The 21701-nt window shown below is 46.5% G+C and overlaps 1 protein-coding gene across 1 annotated transcript in view; it reads left to right on the top strand.

Annotated features, from left to right (window-relative positions):
- LOC144817712 (uncharacterized) overlaps window positions 1-20479 on the top strand; it is a 71781-nt gene extending 51302 nt beyond the window's left edge. Inside the window, exon 4 of the mRNA XM_078674474.1 lies at window positions 20135-20479. Coding sequence (XP_078530600.1) covers window positions 20135-20332 — 198 coding nt within the window. The 3' untranslated portion in view covers window positions 20333-20479. The remainder of the gene's footprint in view (window positions 1-20134) is intronic.
- Window positions 20480-21701: the final 1222 nt, after the last annotated feature.

Here is a 21701-nt window from a genome sequence, read left to right as displayed (position 1 = left end):
GGAAGTTAAGTGCCTACCGGCCTGCGGGGCCCTTGAACTGGGCCAGGAGTGTATTTTTAGCCCTGCTGTACAGCCCACCGAGCTCCTGTACATTAAAAAGGCCTGGGGGCTGAGAACTGGAATGGGGATAATCTCCTAATAAGAAGTTGATTCCTAGTTGAGGAACTTGTTAGTGTTACCTAAAGGAGATGGGTACCCTTGCATAGTGAATTGGGACCCAAGCACGAATGAGATGTGTTGCCCTTCTTGAGGGATACTACCCTGATGGAATGTCTATTCAATTGGAAATGTTTATTCCTGACTAAGGAAATGTTATTTATGGTTGGGGAAATGTTATTATTCCTGCCGGACTTCTAGTGTAATGTTTACTCCTGATTAGGGGGATGTTACCTAGGCTTGAGGAAGAGTTTTGAAGTGGTTATTCCTGCTTGAAACCAGGATTATTCTGAACTATAGAAGTTTTATTACACCCCTGCCCCAGTGTGCTAACCTCAACTTATTTACAGGGTTACTCTTGGGTGCTGAAAGGGTTATGCCTGCTTAATGTAGGTATTAGAATGTTGATTCTGACCTGGGAGGTGGAAACGCCAACAGCCGCATAATGAACTGTGTCTGCTGACTAATGAAACATTTATTCATGTTGGTTGAAAGGTGGAGCACATGCCCACAGTTATGGAGTGAGGTGCTCCTTGCTTTAAAGAAATGTTTTCATTTACTAAAAGGTTTTATATGCATAAGCCAAGTCCACTAAACTCAGGCTGGTTTGATAAAATGCTTAATGTTGTGCAAGGGATGTTTACTCATAATGAAATGTGTGATCCACACTTAATGCCTGTTTATTCCTGCAAAAGGAGATGTTACTGTTTTGGAACTGTGTAGCCCTGATCTAGGGAATGTCTATTCCTACTGGGAGAGATGCATAAATTGGTAATTTCTGATTAAGGAGATGGATATACTTGCACTAGGGGATGTTTATTCTAATGACATGTTTTCTCCTATACAGTGCTATATTTACTGAAACCTACAGTTATTTATTTACCTATTTATGGTTGGTGAAACATGGGTGAAATACCTACAGGAACAAATGCCATGTTATTGGGTTGTCTCCTTAATGCATTTTTACAGGTGCTGTCAAGAAGCAAGGCGAAGGACAGGCCTGTGGATTTCTGAAAATGTATTTATCTAATATCTGATATTTATTGAATATTTACTAATTATCTAACTAATAGTTATTGATCCCATATTTAATATTTATTGATTATTTAATATCTATTCATCCGTTATTGATTGCAAGTTTTGAGACACATGTATTCTAAATGAATTTATGATTTCCCTGATCCTGCTCTATCTAACTATTTATCTTAATACAAATTACTTGTTTTTATACAAGCTTGGGAGTGGAGTCATTTATTACGTGCCCAGGTTTCTGTCTCAGTGTGAGTGTGTGCTGCATGATCGCTTAACACATGTGCTTTCGGATGCCTACCCGCTCGTGCCATGCTACCCTAGGGAGCTGGTGACCCCAGTTCCAACATATTGGTGGCAGCGGTGGGATCCAGGACCTGTGACCATGCAGCACCCTCCATTGGGACAGGGTGCACAGCAATTAGGCTGCACAATTATTGTGTGTGCAAGCCTAAGTAATTGACCCCTCCACTGTCTAGCCTGTGAGTGTATCAGGGCCTGTTTGACCTATACTGTCACCCACATCCTAGAACCTTTTTCGTGAATTATCTGAGTCCCCACCTGGCGTACTGGAGTGTTGTCAGGGGATGGGGGTGCCTGTTGGGCGGAGGGAAGAAGGAACTCCGCACCACTTTTGGGGCATGGGTAGGACCCACCCAGAGGGGAGAGGGGATGGGGACAGGAGGGGCAGGTCACACCCAGGGAGGCGGCCACACCAGAGAACCCTGAGAGGGGGTGTGCGTCGTCAGAGAGGTTAGAGCATGAGAGGGAGAATGTGAGCCTTGCAAAGGAATGAAAGGAAGCTGTCACACAGGCTTCAGCTAACAGAGTCAGAGCTGAAGACCTTAGAATCATGTGTGCCAGGTACTTCCATGGTGGCAGCATACCCGAGGTTCGGGGTTTGGACCAGTCATGGGGTGTAGAACCTGGACTGGGGTTTCAGGTGCAGGGATTGCCTGACCTGGAGGGTGGGGTACCGGTAACTATGGACCCTACCGGTGTGACTTCCAGGGGTACCTATCCGGGGAGGAGGGTGCGGAACCCTGGAAGGGGGTGCAGAGGGAGGAAGGACTCTCCTCTGGCACCGGGCCAGCCACAGGGCGCAGATCCTGGGTTGGGTGGCCAGGTTCAGGGGTTGCCTGACCTGGCGGGAGGAACCTCTGTATTCAGGGTCCCCCCAGTTGTTGTGACTCTCAGGGGTACTACTCCAGGTGGGAGGGTGCGGAACCCTGGGAGGGGGTGCAGCGAGAGGGAGGACTCGCCCCTGTCACCAGGTACACTTAAGGGTTTAGACCCTAGGTTGAGGAGGAGAGTGGAAAGGGTACTACGGGCCTGGGGCTACTGCCCCCCACTCAGAGAGAGCAAGGGCCAGAGACACCTGAACTGTTTAGAGGTCAGTCCTGGCCGCATCCCACTACGGAACACCAGTGGGGTGGTTGGATTAGCGAGAATGTCATGGTGGTATTGGGCCTGCGTCCACCTTTTTCCGCCCCAAGCAGGGAAGCCCATCAAGGGAATGATCGGTCTACCCTGGCTTTTGGCTGGGGGGAGATGTGTGTATTATAATTATATATTTTTTATATATATTTTTTATTTATATATAAATAATTATAATATATATATATATATAAACAGAAACCTGGGCACGTAATAAATGACTCCACTCCCAAGCTTGTATAAAAACAAGTAATTTGTATTAAGATAAATAGTTAGATAGAGCAGGATCAGGGAAATCATAAATTGCAACATGGTGCAAGGGTGCCTACACTGGCTCTATGCAGCTTTTTTAGCACCAGCAATAGGGGAAACGCAGGCGTGGGCCGTATTGTTGTAAATACAGCGCATCCCTGCGTTTAAAAAAGGTTGGAGCGCAGCATTACCATTTTTGCTGTAACACCTTGCTCGACCATTTTATTGTAAATATCCCCCAATGTGTCAGCATGGTTTTGTAGGCAGATAATAGTTTGGGTCTTTTTCTCCAGTTCGAGCTTTGTAAAAATGCAACTGGTCTTTTTTATTTTATTGATAAATTGTCAGGATCATTTTGTAGGTTGGTCTTGATTTGGGTCTTTATAGATAACGTTATGTAAAAATGGCTTCAATTGGCAGTGCATAGCCAAATGCTCAGTCGAAGGTAGGTGTGCTTCTGTACCCTGTCAGTTGCTTAGGCGCTTTTTACACTAGAAGGAAGTTCACAGAAAATGTTGTGACTTTAAACTATACTGCAGTATATTACTGCCTGAATGTTGTGATGTGGAGCTGTGTGCTTTAATGTTATAATTATAGAAGAGATGTTGCCACTTATGTCTAACATTAAGCCCACAAATCTCAGCAATAATTTAGTAGCAGTACAAATTGTATGTGCAGAACGTGGATGCCACAAGAACCACAAGGCAATTGGAATCCATGGAACCGCTTTTCCAATGGAGGCCAATGATATTTGAATGTGGTAGGGCGTAATACCTACCAGGAGTGCACCCTTTTTCTTTTCTCAAAATTTGCCTCCATCATACCCATTCCTTTTCACATTTATTCTCTTCCTCCTCGTTTACTCTAACTCACATTAGCACCCATTCTCACATCCACTCACTGTTATCACACACAAGCATACTCATACTCACTGGTTCTTATTCTCGCTTATAAATAAACTTACACACACTCTCACTCTTTCACACTCACTGACTATTGGCCTTGTTGCAACTGCACCTGATGCATGTACCTTTGATAGCTATATTCCTGACTCAATTCCACTTCCTTGCATAACCTATAATCAAACTATCCTTAAAATGCACTCACACTCCTTCACTAAATCCCTTTTAATTTATTCATACACATTCAAACTCAGATTCTCACTCACTTTCACTCTCATTGACACTCGCAAAACACTCACAAATACACTTTTAGTCAATCCCGTTCACTTCCAATTACTCGCAAACTCCAAATAAGTAAACCTTTTAAACTCGTACAGGTGCTTGAAATAATTGCTTTTAGGTTGGACCTGAAATATCTTGCAGCCTACCTGTTGTTTGCCATTAATTGTCTTTATTGCCACTCTGATTAAATGGCTCCTTATTTCTTATTCCATGCTCCTTACACTTCCACTGTCTGGGAAAAGAACATCAAACCCAACTTATGCACATTAACAGGCCAATGATGTCTAAATGCTAAATGGAACCCACAGGCATTCATCACTCTGCTTCTCTTACAAGTACAGTGCATATTAACCCTAGGCGTAGTACTACGCTATGCTCGCGGAGGATGTATGACATTACAACGCATGCTTTTACATCGCATGCTTTTACAACGCAGTTTTTACAACGCATACCATTACAACGCATAGTGCTTTTAGGCGCTGGATTGTAAATTGTTTAATTTACTATTCCAACTGCAGTCCCCGTGGATAGTAGGGAAGGTGTTGGATAGTACATTAAACACATTCCCTATCCTAGAGCGCCCCCCAGCCCAATGCTTTGTAATGGTTTGCGTTGTAAAAGTTGCATTGTAAAGGCACTGCATGGTAAAAGTTGCGTTGTAAAGATTGTTTACCGCTCGCGGAGCGTGTGTAGTTTGCATTACTACGCAGTACGCGAATTGCACGTAGCACAGTGCAAAAATGCCTAGCAGGCATTTTTTGCTTGCTTGCGGTCCTTAACGTCAAATTGGCGACCACGAGCGAGCAAAATCCACATCCCGGCGAGACTTTTTCCTTGTTCGCGATTAGCAACATCAAGTTGTCGATCGCGAGCGTAGAAAATACCTCCCGGCGAGATACACAACGCGGGGAGGACAGGTTTCTCATTGAGAGTGGTCGCGTATGCTCGCGACCGCTCGTGATGAGAAACTTCCAGTCCATGTTGAGAAAGCTGCAGCTCGAGTACAAATCTACTCCAGTGGCAGAAAACGACTGCTTGCACTGTGCAAGATGCCGTTTGCAATGATTGCACAGTGCGGACAAGCATCTGGCACTGTGCAATCAGTGCGAACAGCATTTCTCTACCGCACTACTCAGTTTGCGTAGCTACACATAGCGTGCGTAGTGCGAAGTGCACTTCATGTAGCTACGCTTAGCGCTACTATGCAAACTACGCCCAGGGTTAACATTGCATATACTACAATAGGCACATACACATACAAGCACAACATACACTTGGATGGGATTAGGTGACTAAACAGGTTATACATCTGATTGTTCATTATCGAGACACTCTCAGCCAGTGCCAAGTAACCCATTTTTAGTAAGTAAGTAAAAAAAAAAAACGTAATTTACAAAATATTGAGTGATCTTTTAATGAGATGTTTCCTTTTCTGTTAGTTCCAGCTCACCTTGTGCAGCATATAGGTTGGTATACTCCAGACTGTGTTCAAAAGACCTTTCCTAGGCTTAGTACACAGCAGGCTCTTAATGTTCAAATGATGTGTACACTCAGAATCACATGTTTAAGCTTTCTGTCCTGAATATGGATCACTATGTATAATGTTGTTTCTTTCTACAGCTTACATTCTCCTTTTGCTTGCTATCTCTGAAAACCTTCTCCCATTGTACTCCTAAATCCCTCTACTTACATTCCATCCTCTGCATAGCTTCTATTTCTGAGTGCAGACACTTTTCAGTGTCATGCCTTTTTGCCTTAAAGCATGTTATTGTAATTCTGCAAGTGCCTGATACCTAATTTCATAGATCACAACATCTCTTCTTTAAATCCCTATCTCTGTAACCTAACATTAGCAAATCTACCAGCCTATCTATCTCGCCAACCATTCTCCTGCAACGACAAAGCCCCCACTGATGTTCTCGCCTCAACCATTCTCCTGCAACCACATAGCCCCCACTAATGTTCTCGCCTAACTGGTATTAGTATAATCCATCAAAAAGTGACTGGAGTAAATGCATATAATTTGTTCTGGAGAGCACATGAGTAATCACTATAACTAACAATACCTGCTGGATTAATGATTAACCTTGGGTTCTGGAGTAGTGTGCTACTTAAAGTAGGGCACTTTAACACCTCATCAGGGGTAGTAAGCACTATTGAAATAAAATTCCAAATGCAATTACATACATGATCAGAGAACATTTTTTTTACTTACCTTGCTTCCTTTGCTGGCAACTTGGAGGCTCCATGGCAGCAGCAAAGCAGAAATCTGGCAATGGACTGTGAAACCAACAACCCATGATTCCCAGTGAGAAGCCAAACTGCGCAACAGAATGTTTGAAAGTTAAAATCCCAACCTCGGACCCTCTCTAGCTTCTTCATACAATTGGAACCACAGCCCTATAAGAAGCCGGGACAAAGCTGCTGCTCTGTGTGGCTTCTCATTGGCCTCAGGGATGCACTGACGTGTGCCCTTACAGCCACATTTTAGACTATATACTGTGGTGTCTGTTAAATAAAATGGATTCGGACCATAGTTGATGCGCATTTCAAATATCCACATACATGGTATTGTTTTTTAATAGCACTCTGTAGCTGGATCATGCCTCGGCCCTCTCAGCCTTCTCCTGCTTCTTTGTCATCAGGATGCTAGAGACAAGGCAGAGAGGGCTGACCTGCATACTTATGGGCTGAATATCATGTTATTAGGAAAGGCTCCGGATGGGATTCGGTATTGCAAAATCCCATTTGGAACCCGTGTTTCTTACTGAATCTAACATATTTCCCAATTACGATGCCCGGGAACTGTTTGAGCAGATTGCATCGGTTCCGAAAGGCATCCAGACAGTCCCAGTCTTTCAGAGCCGATTTGTACAGCTCTATGGACACGGTTTCTGGAAGATCCATTACGATGACCGATTGGGGCAGCTGTACCGATTCAGATTGCCCTAGACAAACCGGCTGCTGGAATCTGTCTTTGAGGGCCCGTTTCGGCCGCCCTGCATACTGAGACTTACAAATGTAGCCCATGGCTGTACCCAAGGGAACCCCCCCTGTACGACCATGCACAGTGTGGCAGGCACCACAGGGTGCACATGCAGGGGAACATTGGGCACTTCTGTGTGTTTTTTTAATGTTGCTAGCTCTTTACATAAATGTGTGCTTCTGCAGGTGTGTGTTTTGTCTGATCTACGTGACCTAAACCAATGTTCAAGCCAAAGAACACATTCCTTAGACCCTCAATCAATCAATCAATCAAAGCATTTATATAGCGCACTACTCACCCGGAGGGTCTCAAGGCGCTGGGGGGAGGGGGTCCGCTACTGCTCGAACAGCCAGGTCTTGAGCTGCTTCCTGAAGGCGAGGTGGTCTTGGGTCAGGCGGAGGTGGGTTGGAAGGGAGTTCCAAGTCTTGGCGGCCAGGTAGGAGAAGGACCTTCCTCCTGTGGTGGCTCTTTGGATGCGGGGGACGGCGGCGAGGGCGTGGCTGGTCGATCGAAGCTGGCGTTTGGGGGCGTAGAAGTTGAGGCGGCTGTTGAGGTATCCTGGGCCTTGGTTGTGTAGGGCTTTGTGTGCGTGGGTGAGGAGCCGGAAGGTGATTCTCTTGTTGACCGGGAGCCAGTGCAGGTCTCTCAGGTGTCCGGAGATGTGGCTGCGGCGGGGGATGTCCAGGATGAGTCGTGCTAAGGTGTTCTGGATCCGCTGGAGTCTCTTCTGGAGTTTGGCGGTGGTTCCGGCGTAGAGGGAGTTGCCGTAGTCCAGACGGCTGGTGACGAGGGCTGGGTGACCGTCTTCCTGGTCTCGGAGGGGATCCATCGGAAGATCTTGCGTAGCATGCGCAGGATGTTGAAGCATGACGAGGAGACGGCGTTGACTTGTCTGGTCATGGAGAGGGAGGACTCCAGGATGAAGCCCAGGTTGCGTGCGTGGTCTGTTGGTTTGGGTGCGCTGCCCAGGGCGGGGGGCCACCAGGAGTCGTCCCAGGCGGAGGGTGAGGATCCTAGGATGAGGACTTCCGTCTTGTCCGAGTTCAGTTTCAGGCGGCTGTTCGACATCCATTTGGCTACGTCTGTCATCCCTTCGTGCAGGTTGGCTCTGGCGGTGGTGGGGTCGTTGGTGAGGGAGAGGATCAGCTGGGTGTCGTCGGCGTAGGAGATGATGTTGAGGTTGTGCTGGCGTGCGATGGCTGCGAGAGGGCTCATGTAGACGTTGAAGAGTGTTGGGCTGAGCGAGGAGCCTTGAGGAATGCCGCAGATGACTTCGGTGGCCTCCGATCTGAACGGGGGGAGGCGGACTCTCTGTGTCCTTCCGGCGAGGAAGGAGATGATCCACTCCAGTGCCTTCTCCTGGATTCCGACGTTGCTGAGGCGCTGTACTAGGGTACGGTGGCAGACAGTGTCGAAGGCCGCGGAGAGGTCCAGGAGGATGAGGGCCGCTGTTTCTCCGTTGTCGAGCAGGGCTCGGATGTCATCAGAAGCTGCGATCAGGGCGGTCTCGGTGCTGTGGTTGGGCCGGAAGCCAGACTGCGAGAGGTCGAGGGAACCGTTCGTCTCGAGGAAGGCGGCCACTTGCTTTTTGACGGTCTTCTCGATGACTTTTGCCGGAAACGGGAACAGCGAGATGGGGCGGTAGTTCTTGAGGTCGGTGGGGTCGGCTGATGGTTTCTTGAGTAGAGCGCTGAGTTTGGCGTGCTTCCAGCTCTCCGGGAAGGTGGCGATGTCGAAGGAGGCGTTGATGATGTCCCGCAGGTGGGGTGCGATGACAGTGTCGGCCTTGTTGAAGACGTGGTGAGGGCAGGGGTCTGTCGGAGATCCGGAGTGGATGGAGTTCATCGTGTGGATGGTGTCTTCGGTGCTGATCGGGGTCCAGGCGCGGAGGGTGGTGGTGGGGGGTGGTGGTTCGGTCGTGGCGTGCGTCGGTTGAGTGCTGAAGCTGTTGTGGATGTCCGCGATCTTGTTGTGGAAGTAGGAGGCGAGGGAGTTGCAGAGGTCTTGCGAAGGGGTGATGTCGTTGTTTCCGGCGCTAGGGTTCGAGAGCTCTTTCACGATGTTGAAGAGTTCCTTGCTGTTGTGTGCGTTGTTGTCCAGTCGTTCCTTGAATGCGGTTTTCTTGGTGGCGTGGATCAGTTGGTGGTGTTTTCGGGTGGCGAGCTTGAGGGCAGTCATGTTGTCCGGTGTTGGGTCTCTGCGCCAGGTTTTCTCGAGTGCTCTGCAGTTCTTCTTAGAGCTCTTGAGTTCGTCGTTAAACCATGGGGCTTTCTTGCTGCCGGGTCTGCTCGGCGGGGTCTTCAGAGGGGCGAGGTCATCTGCGCAGTCGCTGATCCATTTCGTGAGGTTGGTGGCCGCTTGGCTGGGGTTCGTTGTGCTGGTGGGAGGGTTCTTGCTCAGGGAAGTAGCGAGCTGGTCTGCAGTGATCTTGTTCCAGCTTCTGCGGGGAACCTGTTGCTGGTGATGGTGGAGCATGGTCCTTCTGAAGCTGAAGTGGACGCAGCTGTGGTCCGTCCAGTGGAGTCCCGTGGCGTGGCTGAAGGCGGTGTCCTTGCTGGAAGAGAAGACCGGGTCGAGTGTGTGTCCGGCGTAGTGGGTGGGGGAGGTCACCAGTTGCTTGAGTCCGAGGTTGGCGAGGTTGTCCAGCAGGGTGGTGGTGTTGTGGTCGTTGTTGTTCTCCAGGTGGAAGTTGAGGTCCCCGAGGAGGGTGTAGTCAGCGGAGAGGAGGGCGTGTGGGCTGATGAACTCGACGATGTCCTCGCTGAATTGTGTGCGTGGTCCCGGGGGTCTGTAGATGAGGGTGCCTCTGAGGGTGGTCTTGGTGTTGATGTGGATCTGGAAGTGCAGGTGTTCGTCGGGTGCGAGGGTGTCGTCGGCGTTGGTCGTGATGCAAATGGTGTTCCTGTGGATGATGGCGATGCCTCCTCCTGTCTGGTTGACGCGGTTCCTCCGGATGATCTTGTAGCCGTCCGGAATGGCGATGGCGATGTCGGGCGATGAGGAGGCGTTCATCCAGATTTCCGTGAGGAAGGGGACGTCTGGGGCTGTGGTGTCGAGCAGGTTCCAGAGCTCGACGGCGTGTCTGTGGACGGAGCGGGTGTTGAGCAGGATGCACTTCAAGTGGGTGCTGTTGGTGTTCGGCTTGGTGGGTGCTGGTGTGGCGTGGGTCCGGTTGCAGGTGAACTTGCAGGTGTGGCAGCTGAAGGGTCCGTGGGTGCGTCTCGGTGTGGCTCGGTAGCAACCCGGGGTTCGGCCGGTGTTGAGTGCGTTGAGTTCGGCGGCGTCGTAGGTCCGTCAGGACGGCTTTCGTCGGTGGGGGCCAGGGGTCCTGGCACTGGGCGCGGGACAGGCGCGGACGGGCATAGACGGGCTTACCTTTGGCGCACCTTCGGCGCTCAATCGGTGCTCCCGCTGCGCGCGTCCGCTGCGCGGTCGCTCTGGGGGCGTCATAAGAAGGGAGCCGGGAGGGAGGGTCCGCTGGGAGGCGGGGAGCGCGTGGGCCAATCGGCAGGCGGGGGGGCGGGGTCACGGCAGGTAACGGCGGGAAAAACCTATGCGGGCTTGGTGGGCGGCCCTGCGGTGGCTGGGGCGCCGGGGATCTGAGGTCCAGCGGCCCTGCGGCGGCTGGGGCTCCGGATCGGCGTCTGGCAGGCAGCAGATAATGAGGCAGGCAGAGCAGGCGGGGAGCGTGGGGGCGACCAGGCCGTGGAGGGCGCAGTGGTCGCTCCTGAACCGTGGTCAGGGTCCCCTTAAGAAGGGAGCCAGGAGGGAGGGTCCGCTGGGAGGTGGGGAGCGCCTGGGCCAATCGGCAGGCGGGGGGCGGGGTCGCGGCAGGTAACGGCGGGAAAAACCTATGCGGGCTTGGTGGGCGGCCCTGCAGCGGCTGGGGCGCCGGGAATCTGAGGTCGGGTGGCCCTGCGGCGGCTGGGGCTCCGGATCGGCGTCTGGCAGGCAGCAGGTAATGAGGCAGGCAGAGCAGGCGGGGAGCGTGGGGGCGACCAGGCCGTGGAGGGCGCAGTGGTCGCTCCTGAACTGTGGTCTGGGTCCCCTTAAGAAGGGAGCCGGGAGGGAGGGTCCGCTGGGAGGCGGGGAGCGCGTTGGCCAATCAGCAGGCGGGGGGCGGGGTCGCGGCAGGTAACGGCGGGAAAAACCTATGCGGGCTTGGTGGGCGGCCCTGCGGCGGCTGAGGTGCCGGGGATGCGAGGTCGGGCGGCCCTGCGGCGGCTGGGGCTCCGGATCGGCGTCTGGCAGGCAGCAGGTAATGAGGCAGGCAGAGCAGACGGGGAGCGTGGGGGCGACCAGGCCGTGGAGGGCGCAGTGAGCGCAACTGAATGATCCTTCACTCACTTTTAAACTATGTTCTTAAAATAATCAAATCAAAATTTTAACATATTTCATCATATGTATTTCACAAAAACATCATGCTGTATTGTAACAACCTAATATATGGCAAATGACAATATAGTATTGCCACGTTATAGATGCCTTTTCATGAAAACGCTACACAATAAATCATTCTTTTGTACAGTGATGTTGATAACAAAAGTTCAGATTTTCCACAGCTAGGTGGGTAGAAAATCATGCTTTTATTAAAGACATGTAGGCTGATATTATGCGTATCTCTTTAATTGCTAACTCACAGCAGCAACAGCAAAACAATTCAAGAACTTAGAATTCGGTTGAATAAGAGTTCTAAATTCTAATAAATTCTATTTAATCCCCTGAGAGGAAGCCATCTTCCTTCTTTGTTGATGCGAACAACTTCCAAATAACAAAACACGACAAACATATCAAAATCCAATATATTCCCGACGTGAAAATCGAAGAAAAAAATAACCTCCTTCCAGATCACTTCTTATAATCTCCTCCTGAAATAAAAAACATAAAAAATGATAGGGTGGGAATTCCGGGAGGGATACTATCAGCCTCATTGTCTTTAATACAATCATGATTTTACACCCACCTCGCTGTGGAAAATCTGAATGTTATGGCAAGGCACAGAGGCCAATATTATGCATGTTCAAAGCCTTGCCATAATATTCCTAACTGAAGACTCCACAGGTTTAAAAAACAACTTTTCAAAAACTGAATCTGAAGACCAATCTGCTTCAGCTAAAATCCCATTGAGCCTACCACCCAGAAGAAGAGCTTTAGATGCCATTGCCCCCCATGAGGAATGGGCCCCAAACTTACTCAAATCAATCCTTACCTTTCCCATACCTTCTCAAACACAATGATATAAAGTAGGGATGGAAACAGCTCTATGAGGATGTCTATATGAAAGTAACAACTTATAATCCAAACTATTCCTCACACTGTCAGTCCTTCTCTCATACTCACAAATACACCTCACAACACACAATTTCCTACACTCATCTAAATTCAGATAACAAATAGTCCTAGACATAGTCTTGGTTCTCTCGATGATATAAAAGCACAAACCCTGAGGGACAAACCTTCTGCCTGAAATATCCAGTACCCTGACATCAGAAACTCTTCTAAATGAGACGAGACATAACAACTTAACCAACTTCAAAGAAAGTTGCTTAAGACTCAAGAATTAATTCTCATACCAACCAGCTAATTACTTGTGAACAAGATCCACATCCCAAACAGACTAATACCTAGGACCTGGGGGCACCTTAATTCTAATAATCCTCAAGAGTCTCTTCACAACCTCATGTTTTCTAACTGGCAAAGTATCAATCAACTCATGCCCTGCCGAAATAGCTGCTCTATCAACATCCGAAGTACTATACAATCTACCCTCAAGAAAGGTTTCTGTTAAAAAAGGTAACACTTCTACTAAAGGAGCTGATACAGGATTCAAACCCCTCAAAGAACACTAATGAAACCATCTCCCCAAGGCCAGTTTGAATGCCATGAATGTTCCTGGAGATCATGCCTCCTTGATGAGTTTCAAAGCCTGCAGAGATAATCCTGGCACCTGCCAGATTCTCCCGAAATCAGCCACGCCGTCAGCCTCAAATGCCCCTGCAGAAATAACTTGTGATTCTTCCCCGACGCATCTTTTAATATATCTGGGCTGTCTGGAAGAAGAAGAGGGTCAGCAACCAACATTTCTATCACATCGGGATACCAAACCTGAGAACTCCAAAAGGGAGTTACAAAAACAATCTCCGGCGCTTCCCTTCTCACCTTCAGAAGGACCCTTTGAATTATCGCAAAAGGCAGGAAAGCATAAGCCCTTATATCGCCCAGGTGTTGCAGAAAAGCATCCACTGCAACTGCTTGTGGATCCGGCCTCCAACTGAAGAACCTGGGAAGCAGAGTATTCACTCTGTTGGCAAATGGGACCAACTCCAAAGGACCCCACATTTAATCTATCATAGAGAACATGTCCCTGTTCAGACCCAAATCACTGAAATCCCTCAGCTGGCTTGAATTCCAGTCTGCCACAGTATTGCTCCCTCCTGGTAAATATTGACCCTGGATCATGATATTCCTTCCTAGAGAAAAATGACAAAAATCTCTGTTTCAATACATCGTCTTCAACCTCTGCAATGCCTCATAATGTAGGGGAGCAAGGAAGATAGCTTGAATTGAGGCTGAGAGGAAACCTAGGATCCTCGCAATCTGTCTCAGAGTTAACCACTCTTACCATAGGTCTCCGCACCCCCTTGTGGATCTTTTCCACTTTGTCCATTGGAAACCTCAATACACAATCCAAGGTCCAAACATGAAAACCTAAAAACTCTGTCTCCTGAATCGGAACCAAACATAACTTTATCTTGTTCACCACAAACCCTAAATCCTCTATAATTCGCACAGCCAGAGTAGTATGTTCGAGGGCTAGATCCTTGCTCTGTGCCATAATAAGATTATCGTCTAAATAGACCATGAGCCTCACGCCTCTTGTGTGTAACCAAGCCACACTTGGTCTCATTATTTTTGTAAAACACCATGGTTAAACTGAAAGGGTGGCTCTTGAATCTCCACATGGAACCCTTTGATTGGAACTTTAGAAGATCTCTTTGACTCTGACAAACTGGGACGGTTAGGTAAGTGTCTTTCAAGTCTAAACGGGTCAACCAATCTCCTTTCCTTAGGAGGTCTCTTAACATGTGAATTCCCTCCATTTTGAAATGGTTGTATTCCACCCACTCGTTCAATTTTTTTAGATTCATGACAGGTCTCATACCCGTGTCTTTCTTTTCTACAAGAAATATGTTGCTTTCAAACCCTGCAGAAAAATTGTCCGACCTTTCTATTGCACCATTTCTCTGCTAACTTTTGAACCTCCTTTTCTACCATCTCCTCTTCTTTTTTCAAGAACCTCAAAGAGATTGTTCTTCTTTTCTGGACTGGAGTACTCACAAATTCTATCTTGTAACCACTTACCGTCTGTAATACCCAAGGATCTGAAGTTATCTCCTTCCACCTGTCTAAAAAACGGGTGAGTCTTCCACCCAATTTGACTGGAATAGAAGAAAGGTCTTTTGCAAAAAATACCTTGTCTTGCTCTTCTATCACCCCATAACCGTCCTCTTCTACATTGCCTCTGTGGGAAGAAGCTGGGTATGAAGCCCCAGAGAACTGGAAACCTCCTGGTCTATATCCATGCGAGAATGAACTTCGCGAAAAACACCATATCTCCGGTCGGGAATCGACCATGCATTCTCCTGGCCTTTCCCAAAACCTTCTTAATATCCTTTTGCACCTTCTGAATTTAATTAAATGCCCCCGCATAACGGGCCATCTCATTCACAAATTCCTCCCCAGAAAGGAGTTCCTTACCCTGTTTGCTGACTCCTTTCCTGACAACTCAGTTAGCTTAGGATCAATTTTCATCAGTAGGCTCTTCCTACGCTCACAGCAGAGTGATGTGTTTGCCTTCCCCAGCAAACACACCGCCCTCTGCACCCATTGCCCTATTTCTAAGACATCTAACGATCCCTCTTGAAGATACACTTCTTCACAGATGTCAAAGATTTTGGTCAGAGGTCCAAAAACATCAAGAAGGCGATCCTGACATCCCTTCAATCATCCGCTACGGAAGTGCAGGTGAATGTAGCTCCAAATTTCTTGTTAGGAAGGGAGCTAGGCAGGGGTGTGTTTTAGCCACCCTTCCTTTTCCCCGCTGTATATAAACTTAGGCTTTCTCTTGTCATTTTAAACTCGCGCATCTCACTGTACTTACCCTGACGACTTGCCTCTGTCCTCGGTCCGCCACGGCTTGTGCCGATTGTGCGGAGGGACGAGGAGGCGTTAGTTCCACTTTCGGCCTTCCAGCTTGCCTACCGGAAGTGTAGTCAGCCTCCCAGCGTTTCACTATTTGCCTTCTGCCCTACATAAGGCGGGGCTGTGCAGTGGACGATTGCGGTGGACACTCTGCAGGTGCTGACCTTCTGCACCAACCATATTTTCTCTGATTTGTCTTTTAATTCTGCGCCGTTACGACACCATCAAGCTGTGTTTGTATTTTAAACTTAGGCTTTCCCTTGCATTTTTAAACTTGCGCATCTCACTGTACTTACCCTGACAACTCGCCACTGTCCTCGGTCCGCCACGGCTTGTGCCGATTGTGCGGAGGGCCGAGGAGGCGTTAGTTCCACTTCCGGTCTGCCGGCTTGCCAACCAGAAGTGTAATCAGCCTCCCAGCATTTCGCTACCTGCCTCTGCCCTTCATAAGGCAGGCTGTGCAGCGGATGCACGCAGCAGCACGCCCGGGCGCGCCTAAGGCCAGCCCGTCTGCGCCCGTCCGCGTCAGACTCCTGCCAGCAGCTTGGACCTCTGCTCGTTTTTTTTTCAGTTCATTTTTATTACTTCTTTTAATAGTTATTCCCAAGATGTCCCTGCTCAGGTATTCTAGCCAGGTGCTGAAGGATCTTAATAATTCTTTGTCTACACATCCATTTGGTTCAGTTATTGCCTTAACTGGTGGGGAGCACATTATTCCATGTTCTCTTCCCCCTGTTCTTTCTTCTGAAACTTTAGCCTCTCGGACATCTACCCATTCTAAAAATTCCAGACCTCTAAAGGCACTCTATTTTAATGCACGTTCTACTCCCAAACACGCTGTGGAAACCTGGAGTCTTATTGATTCCGAATCGCCAGAAATATGCTTTATCACAGAAACCTAGTAACACGAGCATTCTTCTTCAGATGTGGCCATTGCGTTTCCTCCACAATACAAAATAATAAGAGTTGATAGGGAAAAGAATAGAGGAGGTACTTATTGCCACTACTCCGGTTGTTAATTTCACTTCTTTAGCATCCATAAGCACAAGCAATATGGAAGTATGTATTTTTAAAATGGATGGTCTTTCAGGAGGAGTATGGAGAGGTTCGCTAGTATACAGACCTCCTGGTCCTAAAAAAGAGTTTCCACACAAACTATTGTAGATTATTGCTCCGCATGTATTAGCCTCTGACTCCTTCCTTTTGTTAGGTGATTTTAACTATCATGCAGATTTACTACATGAGACTGATGCTGAACAGCTAATCTCAAGTATTAGTTCCTTGGAATTAGTCGAACTGGTAACCGGGCCTACGCACATTGCGGGTCATACACTTGATTTATTGTTGACAAATTCTACTGAGATCACAGTTGAGTCTCCGTTACCATTACTATAGCCTGATCATTTTTTATTAAAATTCACCATTCTGGACCACATTATCAATATGGTCCCTTGTAAAGAAGTAGTATGGAGACTATCTTGGCGTAAAGTTACTTTACCTCTTTTTACTGCTACTTTCAGGCCAAGCCCACCAAGCCCTAATGACAACAGCGACGCTTGTGCGATTTCCCTAGATAGAACTATAACCAACACTCTGGACAAAATTGTTCCTCTTACCAGAGTTACTCTTAAAGCTCGAGCCGTTCCCTGGTTCACTGACGAACTAAAGCTACTAAAGCTCTCCTGTAGGTCCGCGGAGCGGAAATGGAGGAAAACCAAAGATCAGACTGATCGTGTATCATACAAAGGCGTTCACGATGAGTATATGGAAAACATAAGGCAAACAAGGAAATTATTTCTCCTTAATCGTATTGAGAAGGCAGCAAATTCAAATAAGGACCTCTATCAAATTCTAAAAGAATTCTCTACTCCCCCAGCTCAACTTTCTACTTGCCAAGACTGGATAGATTCTCTCTCAAAATCTTTTGAGGATAAGGTTATGGCTATCCATACTTCTTTTCCTGTGTTTGATAATTATAGTGACTTGGGGAATTTTTCGTTAAATACATCTGATCCACCTCATATATTGGTGGAATTTACCCAGTGTAGTTCTGCAGAGGTGACTGAAGCCCTTATTAAAGTAAAAACGGGTTCACCCACCGAACCTCTGTCACCAAAAATCTCTCCTACGGTTGCCCCTGTGCTCCTAGACTGCCTCACTGATGTATTTAAGAAATCTTTGTCAGAATCGGAATTTCCCACACTATGGAAAATTGCCAGGGTCAGGCCCATCTTAAAGAAATCTACTGCAGACTCAAAACTCCTAAGTAATTATCGCCCTATATCGTTGCTTCCTCATTTCGGTAAAATGCTTGAGTTCTTGGTCAATAAACAGCTTGTTGCCCACCTTGAGAGCCATGCACTGTTTGACCCTTCTCAATCGGGTTTCAGGGCAAGTCATAGCACCGAAATAGCTTTGTTGGAGGTAACTGATAACATCAGGTGGGCATTAGACGGAGGGCAGTCATCTATCCTCGTCCTGCTTGATTTATCTGCAGCGTTCAACACCATCTCCCATAGCATTCTTGAACGCCGGCTCTGGGAGATTGGTGTCAGGGGAAAGGCCTTTCAGTGGCTTAAGAACTACCTAACTGATCGTACTATGATAGTACAGGAGGGATGTACAAACTCCTGTAGTAGATCAGTCAAGATGGGGGTACCACAGGGTTCCATTTTGGGTCCAACACTTTTCAACCTCTATGTGACCCCTTTGGCCAAAGTGATTCGATCCTCTGGTTTTTAGGTTGTATCTTATGCCGACGACTCTCAGATCTTGGTAACTCTCGGTCTTGACCCATCGGAAACAAAGTCTCGTTTCAAAGACTGTCTTGGGCGCGGCCGCGATTCTGCGCCTGTGCGGCGCTTTTAATGAGTGGGCGGGTTCATGACGGTCCCCAGCGGTCATCAGCACACGCCCACCGTAGTGCTTGACGGCCGGGGGCCGTCATCAGCATGGAAGGGGTTAAGAAGAAGAAAACCTACAATCGGACCTTCTCTGGCAGTGCCTCGAGAATCTTGAATGCCCTCCTTCTGAAATTAGAGTTAACTCTTCGCCTGCATCTTTCAAAAAACAAGTGAAAGTGCTATTGATGAACAAATGCCTGCTCGAGCTCTCAGGATCTCTACGCCCCAATTGCTGAGATTTTGAATACTTCTTTAAGCGAAGGTATTCTGCCACCTGACTGGAAGACCGCTCAATTGCTACCTATTAAGAAGAAAGAGCAGCTGCCTGCTGAAGTGCTCTCCAATTATCGCCCCATTTTGCTCCTCCCGTTAATGAGTAAAATGATGGAGAGCTGGGTTAACACTCAATTAATGGTCTACCTCCACACCCACGCCATTCTTGATCCTTTTCAGTCAAATGCGCTAATCTTCTCCACTTCCGGAAACTCCTAAAAACTGAATTATGTGCATGTCTCCTATTCCCCTTTTTCATACTATTTCTGTAAATATTGTGCATTATTTTTTTATATATAAGGTTTTGTATTTCAATGTGCTTGTATGATTTGTATTTTCAAATCGAATAAAAGCTTATGAATTGAATTGAATTATTTAGGGCTTTATCCTAGTCTGTTTTTGTCTGATGGACTTCCTCTCTATGATAGCGTGGGGATACCCCTACGGGGATGATTCATGTGCTTTACAAATCCCGTACATACATACATACGCCCTGGCACCAATAATGCACATGAGTTGCACTTGTGATCTGCCGCCTGTCACTATGGCCTGCACTGTTTCTCCCTTTTGGACTTGAGGGTGTACTTCACCCGACTTAGTACTACTACTTCCTGTATTGTTATTATGACTGCTATTATAGCTTACTTTCATCTGCTGTATCTGTTTCCCTCACCCTGGTCTACTGTAATGTCCCCGATACCCACTTGGGTAATGTTCGTTCTATGTAAAAGTCTAAATAGACAAATAAATACTAATGTGTCACAGACACATTAGCATTTCTCAATGGGGTCGCAATTGCCTTGCCTCATCAATATTCTCATTTTGCGACCCATTGGGTATGGGCAATAACACAGGGATGGTGGTCTGCAGAGGACTGCAGACCACCATGGCTGAGTTTACTTTTCTATAAAGCAACTTAAAAAAAAAAATGCAGCCCCTTTTTCTTGAAGGAAAATGTGATGTGTTTCATAAAGAAAAAGGAAGTGTTTCTGTTTCATTTTTTAAGGGTAGGCAGTGATCCGTGGGTCCCTGCCCGCCGAATCTCTGTTTGCGACAGCTATAATGGTTGCAAATCTGTCCCTTAGGCCCATAGGAACAAATGGTTTAACATTTCCTCAATAGTGATATCCTATTGCAATTCCTACCAATTCGATATGAAGGGAAACAAATACACTATTCCATGAAACCAGTGTATTGTGCATGAATCCCATTGTATTATACTAAGACAGGTATTTACCGTGCATACACCAATGCATTCAGCTAGTATATTAGTAATAGGAACTAATATGTTGTGTTTAAAAACTGTATACTTTAAAACTAATGCTTTGTCACGCAATTCAAAACGTTTGACTTGTGTACCAGTAGCATAACTTTAACCTTCATACTGATGAATGAAACCAGTGTTCCTGTATATCAGCCAGTATAGTGCATACAAACCAATGCAACATATGTGGACCAATGCAGTGCACATAAAGGCACATTCAGCATTCTTCATATATAAGCTGTCTATTTGATATGTGAACCACTACAAATTATATAAACCAATATGTCTCTATTTAGGTAATTCAATTTTGGCTATCTGGCACCTCATGCAAGTCATTGTAGTATCTCCTCGCCAACAGGAAAAAGGGTTGATGTTGTTTGCAAAATCTAGTACAAACATGTGATACAACTGTCTAAAATGTATTTATGAACCAACTCTTTTTTTGCAGACAAACTTTAAAATGGTATCAGACTTTGAAGTTGAACCTGGAAAGGCTGTCCGTCAAATTGCCAAAGCCAAGAAAGCCACTATAGACGTGCCCTACAGGGCCAAAGTCTGCACAGTCTTTGGGCATGAAACATTCATCTCGGGCATTTGGAAAGGAGTCTCATTCTTTGACCTGAAAGTCAAACAAGTTGATGAATAATGAATATAGCACCTTCACTGGATACACACAGGTCACTATATGGGAGCATAGTAAAACATGAAATATTACTGTAATGCCAAGCAGATTTGTTGCAAAGTACAATGTATCTTAGTGACTAGAATATGTATTAAAGATCTTTACAAAGAACATTTTGTCTTATCTGTTTTATAATATTTGTAAACTTGTATACAAATGTGTTAGGTTAGGAGAGCAGAGAGAGAAGGAGAACAAATACATACACAGAGGAAAGTGACACGGGATAGCCGAATAAAAAGCTTGGGTAGGATAACACTGCTGGAAATGGATAGGTTTATGAGTCTGGTGCAATCGTGATCTACCAGTAGCTCCTAGACACCTTCAGAGTAGCTCACAGCCTTGAGATCATTTTTAAATAAGCACATGGTTATATTTTCCTTTTAAAGTTAAGAGAAACCTGTGTTTATTTTACAATATTATCAACAGGCTGCAGATAGCTGGGCCTGATAATAGGCAGTGCTCAGTCAGATTTCAGATGGGCCTCAGAGGTGAACAACTGAAGCGCTGACGTATTTAACTCCTCTAAAAGTCCTTGTCAATTCAATATTGGAGCTGTGAACAAAATATTATTTCTGAATGCTTTTAAAAGGAAGATAATTAAAATGAATAGTTACCTTAATGATCAAGTTAACTCTTTATTTTAATTTTCTCCCATTTAAAAGGGTTGCTTTTACAAACAGCAGGCTCCTTACTCCCAGTGACCAGTAAACACTGTGTCTTAAGTATAACTGAAAAAGACAGCCTTTTATTAACTGAGACAATTTTAAAGTGCCGAAAACTGTTCTATAGTATGAAAAGTTTGGCACAACATTTTTCTGCAGTGATGGTTGGTGGCATTTGATAGTGGTGAGGCATAAAAGGGTAGGATGAGTGCCCTGTGAGCGTAGAGAACAAACCTGACAGTCATAAGGGGGGGGTTCTCTCCCTGGGAACATTTTGAAAAAGATGTGGGGAAATGGTAGAATTTCAAGCAAATTTGAGTAAGCAAGAAGGTTTATAAAGCAATTGTGAAAGTGTAGACTTAAAATATTGAAACACCTAAAAATGTTCCTTATCTTACTAAATTAAAATTGTTCTTGTTCATCACCTTATATATTTCTTGTATATCTTGCAAGTTATACAGACAATGTTTTCTATCACTGTTTGTACAGTTCCCAATGAAGCTCTCCTTAACACACACAGTACAGGGTGGCAGATTTATAACAGATATAGCCAGTCAAACAGCAATTCCAAGTGACAATAAATGTATGTCATCCAGCAAATTTAATTATATCTTTGGCTTAGAAAGACTAAAACACCAATGTACAGGATGACAGTGAAGATGGGAGGAACC

The sequence above is a fragment of the Lissotriton helveticus genome, chromosome 2_1 (genome assembly GCF_964261635.1).
Source record: "Lissotriton helveticus chromosome 2_1, aLisHel1.1, whole genome shotgun sequence".
NCBI classification, from domain to species: Eukaryota; Metazoa; Chordata; class Amphibia; order Caudata; family Salamandridae; genus Lissotriton; species Lissotriton helveticus.
Note: the sequence above shows the minus strand (reverse complement) of the source record. Positions and strands in the feature narration are given on the sequence as shown.